Source organism: Tinamus guttatus, unplaced genomic scaffold (assembly GCF_059628265.1).
Source record: "Tinamus guttatus ecotype Peru unplaced genomic scaffold, ASM5962826v1 Tinamus_guttatus_pri_ptg000018l, whole genome shotgun sequence".
NCBI classification, from domain to species: domain Eukaryota; kingdom Metazoa; phylum Chordata; class Aves; order Tinamiformes; family Tinamidae; genus Tinamus; species Tinamus guttatus.
The window spans coordinates 1,140,942-1,159,251 of record NW_028288552.1 but is presented as its reverse complement, the minus strand read 5'-3'; the positions used below and the strand labels follow the sequence as shown (position 1 = coordinate 1,159,251).

Here is an 18,310-nt window from a genome sequence, read left to right as displayed (position 1 = left end):
GAAATACTAGATAAAAATTCACGATTTTTCTGCTTATGAAGAGTTGTGAAAGGAATCATTCTAAATATACTGTAATTTTAATAGCATATTAATTAAATTTGCAAATGTACTGTCATTTGCAAATGTACTGTCATTAACATAACTTGACAGGTATGGTTGATGTATTGGTCATTTAGTAATTACCAATAATGCATTTTATTTTTTATATTTTTAAAAGTATTGTTATCACTGTTTCTAACAGAGGTGAACTTGACTGTGTGAACTGCATTGCCCAGGGTGTGTTGGGTTACCCTGGGATGTTACTGTAAAATCATGATGAAAATCAACATGAATCAGAGATAACATTTACAATGCAGATGAGGCTTGCTATAGTGATTTCTTCCTTTTAACTGACTTTTGTGATAATGGTATAATTTCAGATGTAAATTTTACTATCATCAGGACATATTTAATGATAATGTTGCCATCACCCATTTATGCTTCTTCTTCTGCATTAGCTTTATGAAAACAGAAGAGAAACTTACTATAATATAATTAGAAATATTTGGAGGTTGAAACAAGCATCCCTGCAAAATCTGAAATCCTGCAGGACCTTTTGCTTGTTCTCTCCATGAAAGACTCTTTTCCTTCCCTTCCTTTTTCAGCATTCTCTTGTGTTTGAATTCTACTTACCCCATGGGAAAAAATTTATCTTGGGCGTAATGAGCTGTAACAGGTGGGATTTGTTTCTCTTCTAACTGCAGATTATCTCCCTCTTGTATTTGCCTCTTGATGGAATGAATTGCATTTGTATTGTGTGGTATAATTGAAGAGTAACTAAAGTATTATTTAAAAATGGCATTTATATTAGCTTTAGATTACATGCAATTTAGTGTAAAATGAATTGTAGATACATCTACAGTGACATGGAAAAATATTTCCAAAGCTGTTTGTCTTCTATTGGAGAGGACAGGGAATAGCATGCTGTAGCAGATTGTAATGGTTGTTTTTTTGTTTCTGCAACCAAGACATTTTAAACACTGACTTAGAGAAGAAATATTCCCTATCCTATTACCAATCCCGTAAGTCGTCTGGCTCTTCACTTTATAGTTTACAGCAAATATATATGCTACACTACATTGTTTTAAACTCTGCAATTAGTATCATTTTACCATCTGTAATTCTTCTTCCTGCTATAAAATGCTATAAATGCTTCACTGAATGTGCTGCGTTCACTGCAGTGAATGCATTTATTCCAAGTAAGTCCTTACTTACAAAGGCCCTTCCAAAGAGCTGTGTGCTCTTTGCCATAGCTCTCTTCAGATGACTCTTTTTCTGTTGTGAAATTTTCTAGTATCATAGAAGCAAGAAAGTTTCCTGTTGCAGTTAAAATTAAATGCCCATGTTTGTGAGCACTTTTTTTAGGTGCCTGAAAGTGTGTTTTCAGAATAGTAAAAATATCAATTTAGATTTTCTAGATCTGCCTGGTAGAAAGTAGTTCTGAACAGCTCTTCCTTTACATAAATATTAAGTCTGTACATAAATATTAAGCTGAGCTGGTAAGGACAAAGATAAAAATTGTACAGGAGCAGTAATGCTCAGCATTCTTTTTGGATGTAGCAAAATGGCATGAGTAGATTTGCAGGTGTCAAAATAGAATCAAGATGTGAAATCATGAAGATATTTAATAAATGTAAATAAATAAATATACATAAATAAATATTCAACAAATGTGTAATGCAGAACTTTTTACATTTGTTATTCAAATGAGTTATACGGGAAGCTACAGTTGCAGTATAGGAAGGGAAGAGGAGGAAGAAAGATGCTGATTTTTTTCCTTTGTTGATGTTTGACTCGTGGAAGTGTTTGGGAAAAAAAAGCTTCGAACAAACATTAGCACAATACGTCAGCCACCTATTAGGTGCAGGATGGATGATATATTTCTGCCTTCATCTCCTTCAACCTGAGAAATGCCCAGAATGTCAAGATAATTTCTTGCTCAAGGTGCGTGCAATTTCTTGCACGTGTCAAATGCCTTTGCTGAGAAGAGGACTCTCCATGATGTCTTGTGTACAGGCTTGGTCAGGTGCCTATTCAGTCATGCAGTGTTTGCCTAGTTTCTGGATAATAAGCAGCTCTTCTCTCAGAAATCAAGACCATTTGGTCATTTTGGGGAGTCTCTGTATTGTCAATGGAGAAAAGTAGAACAGCTACTTAAAGTCTCTGAATTGCGCTTCAGAGTTGCCTCTTTCTTTCTCTTGCTTTTATAGGCTTAGGTGCTTAACATTAGATAAAATGAATCACTTCCCTGGGTCAGAAAGGTTCCTTTTAGGCATGCTCTCAAAGGATGAAATAGCAAGGTCATGTTAATACCGTGCTATTTTGAAGGTTTCCATTTTATTAATGAAAATGTATATATACACTTTCTTACAGTTGGAGGTGGAAAAATCTCAGTTACAAAGTCTTGAGCTGGAACACAAAAAGCTCTCTGCTCGTCTTGAAGAAGAACGTGGCAAGAATAAACATGTAGTATTGATGCTAGTGAAAGAATGCAAGCAGTTGTCTGGCCGAATTGTAGAGGAAGCCCAGAAACTGGAAGAAGTCATGTCAAAATTTGAAGAAGAAAAGAAAAAGGCTAGTGAATTGGAAGAGTCTCTTGCAGCTGAGAAACAAAGAAGTACACAAATGGAAGCTCAAATGGAGAAACAGCTGTCTGAGTTTGACACAGAGAGAGAGCAGTTGCGTGCCAAGCTTAACAGAGAGGAAGCGCACACCAGTGACCTCAGAGAAGAGAGAGATAAAATGATAAAAATGATTGAGCAGTTAAAGAAGGAAAATGAGAGTAAAGCTAATCTTTCTCTTCCTCGTAAAAACAAAGATTGGAGTTCGGTGTCTGTTTCTGTTGAAACAGAAGAACCAAGTTCAAGAACTGTTGCCTGCCAAACAGATCCTATAGCGATGGACAGTAGCATTGAAAATGTTAAGAAATTGCCTTTGACTGTGTCTGCAAAGCCTTCTACAGTGACTCCACTGTTGCCTGGCAATACAAAAACGAATGTGTGCGCTAACGCAGCACTGGTGAAACCTGCCGTTGATAGGCAGTCTTCGTACAGTGAACTTGTCCCTCCCACAACGCCTATTCAAACTCAGAGTCAAAACAAAATTGAGGAAAATGGACCAAGTACAGGCTTATCACCTGATTTACCCAGTAGCACTACCCCTTTTTCAAGTAACACTTCCCCTTGCACCCCTTCAACACCAACTGTTGCAACTCAGAATTACCCATTAACTTCATCTCCGCACGGCTTGCATTCACCATCTGCCACCACGACTGTGCATCCAGGCCTAAATCCGCGAATCCAAGCAGCTAGATTTAGATTTCAAACAAATGCTAATGATCAAGACCAAAATGGAAACACAACCCAAAGCCCTCCTTCGAGGGATGTATCCCCTACTAGTCGTGACAACCTAGTTGCCAAGCAAGTAGCTCGGAATACAGTTACCCAAGTCCTTTCTAGATTTACAAGTCCTCAGAGCAGTGCTCCTTTGCGACCTGGGATGTCCCATTCGATGGAGGTTGGCACGTACCCTCCAGTTGGTAGAACGGGTTTAAAGACTCCCAGTGTATCAAGAATCGATAGAGGCAATCCTCCACCTATTCCTCCTAAAAAACCAGGGCTTTCGCAGACTCCTTCACCGCCACACCCACAGCTTAAAGTTTTAATGGATAGTAGCCGATCCCCAAATGCAAGTGTAAAAACTGACAGCAAAACAGCGACCTCGCCTCTTTCAAGTTCACCACAAGGAATCAGGGTAATAAATGAGGAAATTATTTCTAAGTCCTCACCTCAGCTGCCACCAAAACCTGCTATAGATTTATCTGTGGCACCTGCAGGCTGTGCCATACCAGCCGTAGCCACGTCTCAGGTGGGTGCCTGGCCTTCCCACTTCCCTGGACTGAACCAACCTGCATGTTCAGAAAATTCCTTTGTCATTCCCACCACCATTGCCTGTAGCTCCTCCATAAACCCTGTTAGTGCTTCATCCTGTAGACCATGTGATTCAGACAGCCTCCTGGTAACAGCATCAGGTAAAGGGATTGATATGCTACAAACTTTCTCCCTCTAAAAATTGCTTTTCCTATGTATCTCTACATTGCTTTTTTTTTTTTTTTTAAAATCTCTTTATCTGTTTATTGCTTTCCCTTAAAATAATTTACTTTCATAAAAGCTGAAGTTTCACTTTATGTACTTTCCGCATTTCAGGGGTATGGGAATTCTTTTGCATACTTTAGTAATGTCATAAATTTTTTGTTCTTCCTGAAGCGGGTCTTCAAATTGAACTATTGGGTCTTTGAAGGAAGGAGGTTGTTTGTTAGTTTGCTATTAAGCTCAAAATCACCAATGTTCACAGCAAATTGCGTGAAGTTTATGCTGTGTTAAAGAAACTCCTTTTTTTTGGAATATTATTATTTTTGGACTTTAAAATGCTTCATCAGCCTGAAGCATTTTTTTTTCCTTTTTGAAATTCCTTCTGCTGTTATTCTTCTATGGAATACAGTGTTTTAATGATTTTTGGTGCTTTCTACATCTTTTAGAAAATGGTGCATAGCTGAGGCTGCTGTATTCTGCTTTGTGGCACTAAATAACTGAAGATGGAGATACATCACTGCTTGGATAACAGTGAAGATTCAAATATATCACTTCACACCTAGAGATTTTTTTTCTATAGTTTAATGATAATAGTTTGTAGTCTTTATTAATACTTTTTCATGGCATCTCACGAATGTCAGCAAACTTTTGATACTAGAGAGAGTTGAAATCTAAACCTGTGTTGACAGTCCGGGAAGTGGGGAGTCAGTGCATGTATCTGTTGTTCATTTTGCATTGCAGAGACTCATTTTTAGCAGTTGTGCTTTGCCTGTAACCTTTATGTCTACTTCAGGGTATCTTCTACACAGGCTTTAAGATTTTTCTAACATACAACAAATTATTAGGAAATTCAGCTGCAAAGTGGATACATTAGAGGTAAATAGTTTTTATAGTCGTTACAGGCAAGAGGAGCCAGCACAGATGCCATCAGCTTGAATTAGGCAGTATGTGTCAATTATGTTCTAGATGATCTTTGATAATCATTAAGACAGTTTTTCCATTATTCTTTTTTTAAAAATAAAGAGATTGTAAATCTTAAAGTTCTAGGTCCTTCCAGTTTACCTTCACACATATACTCTCACAGTTTAAGTTGGTGCTTCTAAGTGTAACTTTTCTTTAGGAGCACAGTTAGCCTTTTAAGTAGGACTCTTCCACCAACAGTAGATTTTTGTTCCCTGTGAAATTCATTATAGTTCTCAGAGGCAATCTGCAAAACTAGCATTTTTGTGAAAAGCTGTTTTTTTTTGTTATTGTTTTTAACTAGTGCTGTTTTACCTGCTCAAATGGACATTCTTAATTCAGACTTTCTCTCCATTCACTTTATATTGAAAGGAGTAGAAACAATTTGGATCATCTAAACTCTGTTACTGTGAACACTTGGCACTGCTGTGTTTTTTGTGTAGCTTTTTTGAAGTTCTGCAAATGGAAAACATATCTCATAAATTGAAGTATACAAAGAAAGAGAGCTTAAACTCTAGTGGGTGGTCTGCTGGTTGATTTTGTTAGTACAGAGATTTTAATATTGCCCCATTACTATCCTATATACTTGGGCAGAAAGAATAAACTTTAATGCTTTAATGCTTTACCTGCATTATTCTCATAACATTCAGGAATTTCTTTGTCTTAACTCAAACTTTTATTTATATTTACTATTATTCTTTAATTATTTTTGTATCTAGTTGTTCATGGGAACTTAATCTATTTTACTCAAATGTTCTTATGAACTGCACTAGATGAATTTCAAGTAGCAGATGTCATGTAAGAATGGAAGTGCATTCCTATATATATTTTATGCTTAGAAAATAAAAATAATATATTTTTAAATATAGATTTTTATCTTAAAAAAGACCAGCTAAACCAATTACCAGTTTTAATTAACATAATATGGTCAGTAATGCCTAAATTCCTGTCACTTATTCACAGTTTTGCCTTTTCCTTTGCTTTTTTAAATGTGACCTTTCTTGAGGTAAAAACTAACATATTACAAATACTACTGAAATCTCCATCATGTATCTGCAGTTTCATGCTTTGTAGCCACAAAGTCGGTTATTTTTATTAGTATTCTAGTTGGTTTTAATCTGTTTTTTTTTTCCATAGAATGTTTTCAATGAGTATTTCAATGTCTCTTTTCATTAAGTTTTCACCATGCTTTGTTTCATTTATTTTTAATTGTATGGTATGTAGTGAGCTTCAATAAGAATTTGTTAATACTTTTCAAAAATAGTGCACAGAAAATTAACACATTAAAAAGACACTAAAAGAATCATGATTTTTTTTTTCTGATTTTTGGATTGTCAATAAATTCATACTTCTGTCCTCTGACTGTGGAGTCAGGAAAGTTGATAGTGACCTAATCACTAATGTATCCCTTTTACTAATTTCAAATAAATTTACTAGCTAAGTCGGATTGCTTTAAAAACATTTCGATAGCATCATACTCTGTTGGGAGTATTTTGGCTCTGGATGGAGCAAGTATTGTAAGAAAATTTAAAATCAGAATGCAGGTTGTTTCAGTTATGAGTTCTGTTAAAATAGGAGATGGTACCTTCTTTTAGATATAAGGCATAGTACTGTGTATTGCTCTTTTCATTCCTGGTAAGAAAAGGCACCAGCTTTTGTCATTAATGTTGAACAGACTGCTTGTAAAGATATTACAATGGACATTTATGGTCTGATTCAAAATCTGTGACAGTGTTTTCATTAACTTCAACAGTCTTTGAACTGGTGCCAAAGTGCTTCTGCTCTGTTTGGATTCCTACGTTTCAATGCCTGTAAGAGTTCAAAATGGAAATGATTCTAGGCAGTTGGATTTTCATACCCCTGGGACTTCTGCTTTCACTTTCTTCTTGGTTTTGCGCTTTTTATGTCACTCTTCAATGAAGCTTTTTTTTTTTTTTCACTTCTGTAATGATTGATTTATCCTTTCTGTACAATTGGCTTAGAAGAAAAAAGTGGGAGTGCAAGGGGCTGATCTGGGCTCTGAAATTAACCATCTCACATTCTGAAGCTGATGCCAGAAGCTGTTTTTGTCTGTCCCTCTGCCCTTCATCACTGCATGTCCTACAAGCTTCACATTTCCTAACTTTTTGCATCTGATATCATGTACTTTATTGGTATTTTCTAATGTGACTACATGTTTTTATGGATGAATACAGATTTATTATGTTACTTTATATTTGATAACAGTAGCTAAATGTACATTTATATTATTATCTGGCTTCTTATTCCATAGAAGGATTTCATTCAGTCATAATCTAGTGTAATGAATCTCATTCATTGGCAGATTGCAACGATGCATTTTCATCTCTAAGAGTGTAATGAGAATTAAGAAACTATGAAACCATAATAATGCATGATAAATATCCCCCTTTCCTTTTTTTTTTTTTCATTTTTGATGTCTCTACTAATAATACTTAAAAATGCATTATTTTCAATGAGAAGTGAACCAATAAATGCTATTTCACAGAATCACAGAATGCTGGAGGTTGGCAGGGACCTCTAGAAATCATCTAGTCCAACCCCCCAGCTCGAGCAGGGACACCCAGAGCACGTGGCACAGGGCAGCATTCAGGCGGGTTTGGAAGATCTCCAGAGAAGGAGACTCCACAACCTCTCTGGGCAGCCTGTTCCAGGGCTCTGTCACCCTCACAGGAAAGAAGTTCTTCCTCACGTGGAGATGGAACTTCCTGTGTTTCTACTTGTACGCCTTATCCCTTTGTTTTGTCGCTGACCATCACTGATAAGAGTTTTGCCCCATCTTCCCTACATTCTCCCCTCAGGTATTTGTACATGTTGATCAGATCTCCTCTCGACCTTCTCTTCTCCAGGCTAAACAGGCCCCGCTCACTCAGTCTTTCCTCACATGATAGCTAAGTGTCAGGTTTCCCAAATGCCCCCAAATAATTCAGTTATGAATTAGATTAATTCCTAAAATAGAGCAGTGAACTTAAACAAAGAAGGTTAGGCTTTAGAGTATAACATAAACAATATCCACTGTCACTTAACTAGTGACAAGACAGTAAAAAAAATGCACATCAAGTACCATTTAGAAAAACAATAACAGCTGCAGCACAGTAATTTCCAAGAATAACAAAGTGTTGGAAAAAGAAATGCACTTTTATAATGGAAATGAGAAAGAAAGTTACTCTTGAGTCAGGCTCTTTGGGATTTTATTTGAATTACCTGTTCTCAAATACTTGAAAAGTATACTGAATATTTTTCAATATTCAGAGGATGCAATTTAATTTGTATATTGCTTAGTTTCTTACAAGCTTCTAAGGCAGAAACATTTCAAAATTCTTTGACAAAAGTATTGAAAAACAAATATTAGTAAATGTATTCTTTTATAAAAGAATAAAATATGAAAAATTTTCAGAAGGTAACCAGAATTGGAGTTATATAAAGGTAGATGGAGTGAAAGTTTTTTCTTCAATTTAAAATTAAAGTTAGAAGCTAGTTTCATAGCTATAGTGATGACTATTTCATAAGTATCTACCTATGTAAACAGACTATGAAGTAATATATTTATTTTCTTATTTAGTAATTCTTCACCTTGATTAAAAATTGTGCAGATAATGTGAGGTTCACAAGCACACCGTTTGTGTAGAATTCTGTGGGGAACCGTATGTTTAATTCTGTGTTTCCATAATGCTGAGCAGATCATCCCAGCTTGGCAGAGTCTCTGCCATGTGTTTTTCTAGTTCCAAGTATTGAAATTTGGATAACATTCGACTAGCTGGATCGAACTGGAAGTGATTGCTCTGCAACTCTTCGGTACTGGATGTTGTGGAACCACTGTAAAAGCCGGGTAAACTTGCTGTGTACTGTCAAATTTCAGCCTCTTGTGGCATTTTATATGTGGCCATTCAAATAATGGTTTAGTAAAGAAAAGAGAAGAATAATGTGTATTTTCCAAAGGTAATAGTGAAAATAAGAAGGGTCTTTTTTTTCCTATTTTCTCTTGCAGCCCTTGATCAAAGAAAAATGCACAAAATCTTCTATGCAATATGCAGCAAACCTCATATTCTTAACAAACTCCCTACTAAAGCTCATAAGTAATGTTATAATGGAACATTTAACCGATATAATTCCTAAGTTTTCAAAGCTTTGAGTTGAATATTGCCTTTTAACTGGGTGACTTGAAAGCTTTCACTAGTAATTTTTATGTAACCAATTATTCATTCACACCGGGCCATTTTATAAAATATAATTTAAATATTGCTGAATAAAATGAACATTGCTTAAGACACAGCTCAATAATAAGTACATTTATCTCTGTAAATTACTTCTACATTTTTCTGAAAAAGGCACCTAAAAAGTTAGTTAAAGGCTCTCTATCCTATTTGTGTATATAAAACAGAGTGAGATATAAATACTGAAGCTTGGTTAAGATTGTGAAGAAGGATAAAATTCCATATGAAAATAAATATACTTTTAGAAACCTTTCCTTAAATATTAAAAAAACCTTTCCCAGCAAATCAATAATTAAATTAAAACTTTGACTTGTATAATATATTGAGTAAAGTTTTTGATTTTTAGTAGCATAAATTTTCTGAGACTTCCAGCTGCTACTACAGGTCATAAGGAATTTTGTACTGACCTGTTATAATGAAATTCCATTTTTTTGCATTAGCACTTGTCACCCCTATACGCAGTTTTTATTCTTTAGATCGCCTTCAGATGTATAGACAAAACCTGTGTTAAACTAACCAACCTTGTCATTTTTGAAGGTCCTGTTTTATTTTTAAAAGACCACAGAAAATGCAGAGGTTAATTTATTTGTGTGCCTTCCTTTTAACTTCTATTGCTTTAACTCACAGGCTGGTCTTCCTCCCTAACCCCTTTGTTAACAAGTGGTGGTCCTGTCCCCCTGGGTGGCAGGCCCACCCTTCTTCACCAAGCTGCTGCCCAGGGAAATGTCACTTTATTATCAATGCTGCTTAATGAAGAAGGACTGGATATTAATTACTCTTGTGAAGATGGCTATTCTGCCTTGTATTCTGCTGCTATGAATGGACATACCGGTAAGTGATTCTCAGTTTTGTTGTTTCAGTATTCATGTGGAGTAGTGAAATCTTATTTCATGTTTTAAATAATATTAAATTAGGTTTATTGCACTTTAATAATATGAATTTGAGACTGAGATATGTATTTCTACAACAAAAGCAAGCATATAGCAATACTTTTGAAGATCAAATTTTATAAGACCAAAGCATTTTCTCTTATAGTAAAATCCTATAGAAACTCGTGTTCTAATTCTCCAGTGCCTTCCAGTAGCAAACCACCAAATATCATTATTTTCTCTGTCAGTCTTAAGATCTTTTCTAGCAAAGGCAAAAACTTCAAAGAAAGAACCTCAGTGTGCTGTATAGGAGATAGGTGGGAAAGAACAAGTAAGCAGCAGTCGTGAGCATTTGTAGCAGCAGTGGAAATGATGAAAATGATTTGAGTCTTGGAAAACTTGAGAAATGACATGAACTGTCTTTAATTTTGAACCACATGACACAGCCTTAGTTTGTTCTCCGAATTCTTCTGAGGTAGTGAACATTTTTTCTCTTTCCTCCCTCACTGTCTTAATCCCCTTTGAGGGCGTAGCATCTCTGATGATGTCAACTGTCATATTCATATTTCATGGATTAATTTAGAAAATGAGGCAAATTGATATTTTACTGATTTGTTTCATTGATATGAACTTTGAGCAGTGATTTTCAGATTGTTACAAGGCTCCTTATCAGCAAGCAAAATATTTAACCGTAGTTTTTTATTACTATTGATGTAGAAACCTCCTAGAGATACTTACGTAAAACAATATGCTGTTGTTTTGGATTTTGAAGTCACTGATGTCAATACCAATGTCAATAGTTCCATTAATTTTAGTAAACTCAAAATTTTATTTCATAAGAAGAAATGAAACATGATGCCTTGAAAGTCACTGCTTTTAAGAGTTCTTTGTGCTTTTGTTTAGCAATGTAACTCTTAGGGACATAGTTAGAAATCCATGATTCTCTTTTTAAGTTAGTAAATAGATACTGTTCCATTTTTTTTTCTCAAATGAAATAAAAGGATAAAGTTAGGTTCTCAAGTCCATAATAAGACAGATTATGTATTCCTTTTGACATATTCAGGGTTAATTTTACTACCAGGCATCATGAAAAGAAGATTTTTCCCTGTGTTGAATGGTGTATTTTGTCTTTGCCTGCTGTGTGCCATGGTTTAGTTCCTAATAACATTTTCATCTGACAGATTCTGCGTGGCTGCCCAGAACTTTAACATACTGGAAAAGTCCTTTATCTATTTTATTCTCTTCTTCTGACAGTTAGTAGCTTTGCAACTTTTTTGTCTTAAGCATTTTGGGCCTAGGTTTGTTATACTGTTTGAGCTTTTTCCTTCTCCTCCCTTCCCCACCCCCCTTAAAGAATGGATGTTCTGTAGATTCTTCTAGACTTAAGTGATTTAAGTCCATTTATCATCAGTGGTGTTTGTGGGAAACTGAACGTCACCCAATTCTTTTGTTCTCATCTTGTATTCCTGTATGTTTCCAAGCAAATGTTCTGATTTTCAATTACAGTTACTAAGCAGCTCTTACTTGACAGCAAAGGCAATTTGGTTGCTTGTTTTATTGTTAGAATTCCAAATAACAGAGGCACTTGAGAGGCACAGGAAAACACAGTCATACTAACAAACACACACATTTAAATCCTGTAATTGTTTGGTATCTCATACTTTTACAGATAAAGAATATATTAGCATTATGTTAGCTTTGCACTTCTATTTATAGCTGACAGTATATGAAAAATGCTTAGTTTTACAATCAAAATTACACGGCATTGCCAGAAACTAAACGGATCATAAATACTCTGAATAAATGAATTGCACATTCTGATGTCCTTTAGATATGGAAACTGAGAGTAGCCTGACAGTTGGATTTATAGTATTTTTTTGAAGACTGAAAGGTTTTTGTGTTTAATATGTAATCTTCTGTTTGGTATTTGCAGTTAATTCCAAAATTAAGTGATTTTGAGAAGGAAAAGAATCATTTAACTGTAGTTATTTACAGTATTTAACTGTACTGTAATTTTTCTGTTTCTTTAAATGTACTCTAATTTTTGATAGCATCAAGTATTTTCAATAGTAGGTTACTGTGTTTTCACTTCCCCCCCCCCCCACTTCTTTCATTCTCCGGATGACTTTAATATGTAAGTTTATCCCAGGGGGCAAAAGCAACATGATTTCATTTATTGAGATCATTTTCTATTTGGAGTAAATGGCTAAATATATTTGGAAATTTTTGGGGCTGCCCTTGTTTCCTATAAATCCCATAAATCAACTAACCAGATTTTCTGATTACACTTGGGAAAGAGCTGAATGAAAGAAAAGAGCAGCTCTGAGAGCCAGCACAGTGAAAAGCTCCCCTCACACAGGGCATGGCATTGCAGAGAGCCTGGGATGGGTGCAAAGTGGATGTTCTCCATGCTCACTCCATGAAATACACGGTTTCAGATTTGCAGGGAAAGGTTAATAGGGAAACTGTGTAACCAATGATGTGACAGCAGCCAGCCAGCAATGTTGCGTCCTCAAAGCCCAATCTATACAGAAAAATGACTGTTGCACAAGAAAAGGGAACACTCGAGATATTCTTTCCTAGTGAGTTTTGATTTCAAGGCTATAACCTTCCTGTTCATAAATGGTTGCACTTTGAGAGCTGCAGCTAAAGGTTTTTTTCTATCACACAAAACTCATAGCAGCATCTTTGTTTCTTGCACACACACTGTAGCCTGTTCTGTAAGTCTGAGAGGGAGAACTTCCCCATAAAAATACACGCTAAATACTTCCTTTGTGTTTGACTCACCACTGGGAAACTGTTGATTTTATGTTTTAACCACTAGATTGGGGTAGCTGAACAGATTTTATTGTCAGGCCTTGTTGATTTGATCCATTAACAAGGCAGGAGCTACCTCAAACTATTATGCATTAAAAGGCTTTCCCACTTGATAGTATGCACGTATGTATGTAGATAGTATGTATGTATGTAGCTTCATTGAGCTAGTGTATGTGTGTATCTGTGTTGCTGCTAGTCCTGACCAGTCTTTGCCATGCAGGAGGCAGCTGAGAGAATGAAATAATAAAAGTCCCTGAAACTGAGAGATGTAACTTTGGCCTCGGTTATGTGCTAATTATATGTATTTATGGTGTAATCAGTTCTCTTCTATCCTGATTACTTGGAGACTGTGGCCATGGTTGGTAGAAAAACCTGGGATGGTGTAGGAAGTAAAAAGCTTCATGTAGCTCCATGTTTCCGCACTCAGAAACATGGTGCAGGAATGTGTTGCTACCTGGAGTCAGCTCTGCAGAGCCACCAGATGTGTGCACTGTTTGCCAGCGCTCTGAAAGAGCCACCCACCTCAGTAGGTTTTGGTGGCAAATATTCAAGTCTTCATGTGTTTGTACTAATAAACAGCCATGTTTTCCTTTTGCTTTGACCAAAGCCTTTTATTCTGTGACAACCTCAGTGCCTTTCTTGTGCCTGCCCTTCTGCCCAGTGTCTGCTGTGGTGCGTGGCAGACATCAGTGAGGGGGAGTTAATGGCATTTACCCAAATCATGCTTTTCTCAAGGCCAGCTGAAAACCCACGCAGAGGATGCAGGCTTCCTGGCGATGAGTGACCTTCTGCCGAGTGTGTCACGACCGGTCTCACACAGGGCCACTAGCTCTCATGCTGTGCATTATGAAAAAAACTGTTGGGTCTTCATGCTTGCACCTATCCCTGAGAACAGAGCAAGTCACGGCAATGATTTTCACCAGAAGCAGTATTTTCGCGTAGATAAGCTATGCTCTGGATGATCTGCTAATCACTAATTGCAAGTTAACTGCACTGTTGTAGAAGCGAGCCATTCTGTTTATTCTCTTGCTTTTGCATGGCTAGCAAATGTTCTGGGAAGAAACCAAATGCTAGTCCAGCCAAATACCTAAAATTCTGTGAAGCAAATTTATTCATTGTCATTCAAAAAACTTTAAAGGATTTCAGGATGTCAGGTTCGAATCTTTATTTTTAAATTGTTTACTTTACAACTAGGATACACAGTAGGGAAAAAAAACACAATTGATATCATTTGTAGTATGGTATTCTGCTACAAAAAGATTGAAAATATAAGTTGATTTTAATTGCTGTTGTCTTGCAAGTAGAATTCATCAATGAAGTTTTTAAAAGAGAGGAAGAGATGAAGTCAGGGTAGCTTATCCTTACAAACAACTTAAAAATGGGTGCCATTTTAAATCAGGTTACTTATTTAAGAATTTTAATTTACAATAGCAGTTTTAAAATCTCACATTTTAATGTTAAATTACTCAGTCGGCTCCTCAACGTCTGCAGTATTATTTGGAAGATTTTTAACAGGAGCAAATATGTTAGATTAGTCAAATTTCTGAATAATTTGAAATTCATGTTTCTGATGTCTAGAGATAAGCTTCACTGACAAAGCTGGGCACCAGGATTCTAGCCAGTGTTGGAAAAGAAAGCACTAACCTTGCTCAGAGAGTTGGTCAGGATTTTAGAATGGGCGTTATAGCTGAGTTTATTTTTAGAGTAATAGATTTCACCCTCCATTAGGTAGTGTTAAGAAGACATTATTATTTTGGTCTAGAAGCAGTTCTAATATGGAGCACACAGAGCATTTTCTTCAAAGTTATTTGGGTTAAATAATATTCCAATTTGTTGTGGATGAAAAGCAATCTAATTACTATGCAATTAATTATCTTAAGTTAATTTAGCTGTAGAATGGTAGAATCAGGATTATTTTTATTTTTAGCATGTTATTTTGGAAACATTTTGAACATGAAAGGTTTGGGTTTTTTCTCTGCAGTTGGTAAGCTTAGCTGTCCTATTAGTCATTGCACTGCCCTGTGAGGGTCCTAAAGCAGGAGCAGCCAGACTCTGGTATGAGCTAATTTGATAAATTCCAAGCTTTGGAAATACATAAATTAGTCAGTAAAGGGGTTGCCATCAATGGGGACGTATATGGATCCCTATAGGGACACAGGCCCCTTTTCCAAAGAGTGGTGGTGTCCCCAGGGATTCATTCTTCGCTCACCTGCCAGCCTGGAGTTTGCAACATACCCAATGGTATGCGGTGTCTGCAGTCAAAACGATGGGCTGCTGTTGCTTCAAAATGGTCTCTCTTGAGCAGCTTTTAACCTTTGAGTAATTTTAAGCACTCATTTTTGCTTTATGAGTCTGTGTTTATTCTCAATTTACAGACTGTGTGAGATTGCTGCTGACCGCAGAAGCACAAGTTGATGCTGCTGATAAAAATGGCTTTACACCCTTGTGTTCAGCAGTTGCTCAGGGACATGTCAAGTAAGTAGTCTTAAGATTTTACCAGATTTTACCCATTGGCAGTTATTTTTTATTTTAGTTTCTCTTTACCTACTTTAGTATTTCATTCTATGAATTTCTATAAATGCATTTTTCATATTTTGAAAGAAACTACTGAATCTCGTATTCGTGTTCATAAGCAATTCGGGTGACTTCTGTTTGTTTTATTTAAAATTGCAGCTGTTAAGTTTGTTGAACATGTGTACTGTTTGTAACCACAATGTGACATTGGTCTGCGTGGCAGGCTTATCTTCAAATTTCTTGACTTTCTTCATGTCCTCAGACAATATGGGATTAACATGGGGAGGAACAAAGAAATATTTTTGCATTAATTTTTGAAGTATAGGGAACTATGATTTATCGTACAGAGATACATGAGTATTAATCTTAGTATTCTAATGTGTGATATAGAATCACCCTTTTTTTTCTTTAAGTGGAGGAGCTGGAGGCTAACACTGTTTCCTTTTTGTAGCTTTACTGTATTCCATGGAATCATAGAAAATAGAACTGGAAGTTCCAAGGAACTTCTAGATAACATTTTTCAGAGCAGAGTTGCCCAAAACAAAGATATTTCATAGACATCAAAAGAATTAAATAGTCTGACTAGAAATCTTAATTAAAAGCTTTAGGTTTGCTTTATGCATCTTTATTTTTGCTTCTCTCTCAAATTTCATTCTTTTGCTGTTGCATTTCATATTTTGTAAGGATTTCTGAGACATTAAGGTCTAGAGGTCTCACTCTGGGTGATACTGTATAGTGCTAGGCTTTCACTCAGCAATGGCAAAGTTTGTTCCCATCCTCTCATGATCTTCCATGAGTGTTCAAGCACCATCTTGCCATTTAGAAGACTTCAAGCTTATCAACTAGGTTATACCTTTTACTGTTTGAACCAGAGGTAGCAGATCTCCAGAAGGTACTTTGTGAACAAAAATATATATCTAGTTAATGTTTCAATGTTTTACAGAAAATCTGTAAAATTTAGCTATGACTTAACAAGGTATACAGAAATAGTCTTCATATTTTCTCACTAACAAAAATATAACTTGGAAGGAGGGGAGCTGTTTATTTAAATGAGGAGATATTTCTTTCTCTGACGTACCCTCACAACACTTTGCTATATATAGTCTGCTTTGCTGTGATGTTGCAGGCTTTATATTCTTTTCCCTTAGAGTTACTTATGTAATATGATATCCCTAAGTAATTTTCTTACTTTCACTTTTTTATGTACTAAATCTGAACTGAATTTTAAAGGTAAACGTGGAATAAAAACAGGGCTAGAAAAAGTATCATAGACTGTAAATGCTTCAGTAATGCTCTAGGCTCTTTGACTTATTGATCACTTCAAATTTTGGGCTTCAAATTTTTGGCAAAATTTGGGGTAATGGTATTTAGACAATGTGCATTTTGGTTTATCTGTTTGCACAATCTGTGTTACAGAACGTTGTACTTCTACAGCAATAAGACTTTGGGACTAATGACAGCAATGAACTGCACAGTATTTGTCTGTGATAGGTTTGCTGGCAAGTCCCCTGTGACAGATGTCTATTAACCTTATTCCTGAACTGTGACAGTACCGTTGTTCCAGCCGTAGTTACAGTGTTGGAAAAAAAAAAAAAAAAAAAGATAGTTTCTTGCCATTGTTCAGTTATCTCACCACTTCAGAAAGTGCTATTAGAAGAAACTTTGAAAATCTTTTCACCTATGGCCTAAGCCAGCCCAACCTTGCCTGACTTCAGGATGGAAAGTCAGTGCAGTAGTTCCAGAATCATTTGGTTCCCTGATGAGCCCTTGCAGGACATTCAATAAAGTCTTTTTGAAGCTTTTATCTACACAGCTGAATCCTTTAGATTGGCTAGATTTTCAGAACCTATAAAAATGTTACAATACAATGGCTTGAGTACAGTATAAAATGACAAAATAGATATTTTTAACATAGCAAACTTGAAACTCAATCAGCTGTTTTGGTGAAGTGTCATTTTCAGAAGGTCTTCTTTAGGCATTCAAATTATTATTTTCTCTTTTTACATATTTCTAAACTAGTCATTTTATCTCAAACTTGATTGACTTTCTGCCTAAAAAAGCACCAAAATGAGTTTGTTTGTTTATTTCCTTTGGGGTGTTTTTTTTCCATAAGTAATTTCTTATTTACTTTTTTCTTTTTTTTTTGAAATACTTTGCCATTCCTTTTCCTCCAGTGTGATCCCCTAGTGAGCAATTATGCAGCACTGCACTGTTACAGTCAGGCTTTTTTTGTTGATACCCTTCCATTTTCAAATGGACTGATAAAAGCAGAGCCAGCAAGATGGGATTCTTGCTTTGAAGTGTAGTTTTAAACTGGAGAGGGAATAGATTTGAATTAAGAGTTTTCTAAAGTCTTGAGAGGGAAGGTAAAAAGGGACAAAGATGGAATAAGAATCGGGAAGAAAAACTGGGCCTACTGCTACTGGCTCATGAGGAAGTGCCAGACCTTGGATCGTAGTGTTGATCCCTGATGGGTTGCCAGCTCTCTTCGAAATTTGGCCTGTTCTCTTCTATTTTCCTTAATTCAGTATCTGCAGCCAACACAGCCCAAACTATCCTCCAGTGATAGCAGTACAGCTTCTGTTCAAGAGTACTACCTATGTGACAGAGGTAGTGCCATAGCTGTTAGGTGAAACCTACCAATTTCCTTCCCTGCATAACTGTCCTCCTTGCTGGTACCTAAGAGGTCAGGTAGGGTGTTTTTTTTTTTTTTTTTTTTGGCAGTTGTCGTGAGAGGTTTTTATCAGTCCAGTGAAATTAAATGTTTTAAATTCATAGTTTTTAAATG

General features: G+C 36.0%; 1 protein-coding gene across 1 annotated transcript in view; it reads left to right on the top strand.

The window, feature by feature from the left end:
* The window catches only part of CTTNBP2 (cortactin binding protein 2), an 85,267-nt gene that overhangs the window by 38,881 nt on the left and 28,076 nt on the right, over nucleotides 1–18,310 (top strand). The window contains 3 exon segments of the mRNA XM_088523751.1: nucleotides 2,413–4,069; nucleotides 9,950–10,153; nucleotides 15,384–15,483. Coding sequence (XP_088379877.1) covers nucleotides 2,413–4,069; nucleotides 9,950–10,153; nucleotides 15,384–15,483 — 1,961 coding nt within the window.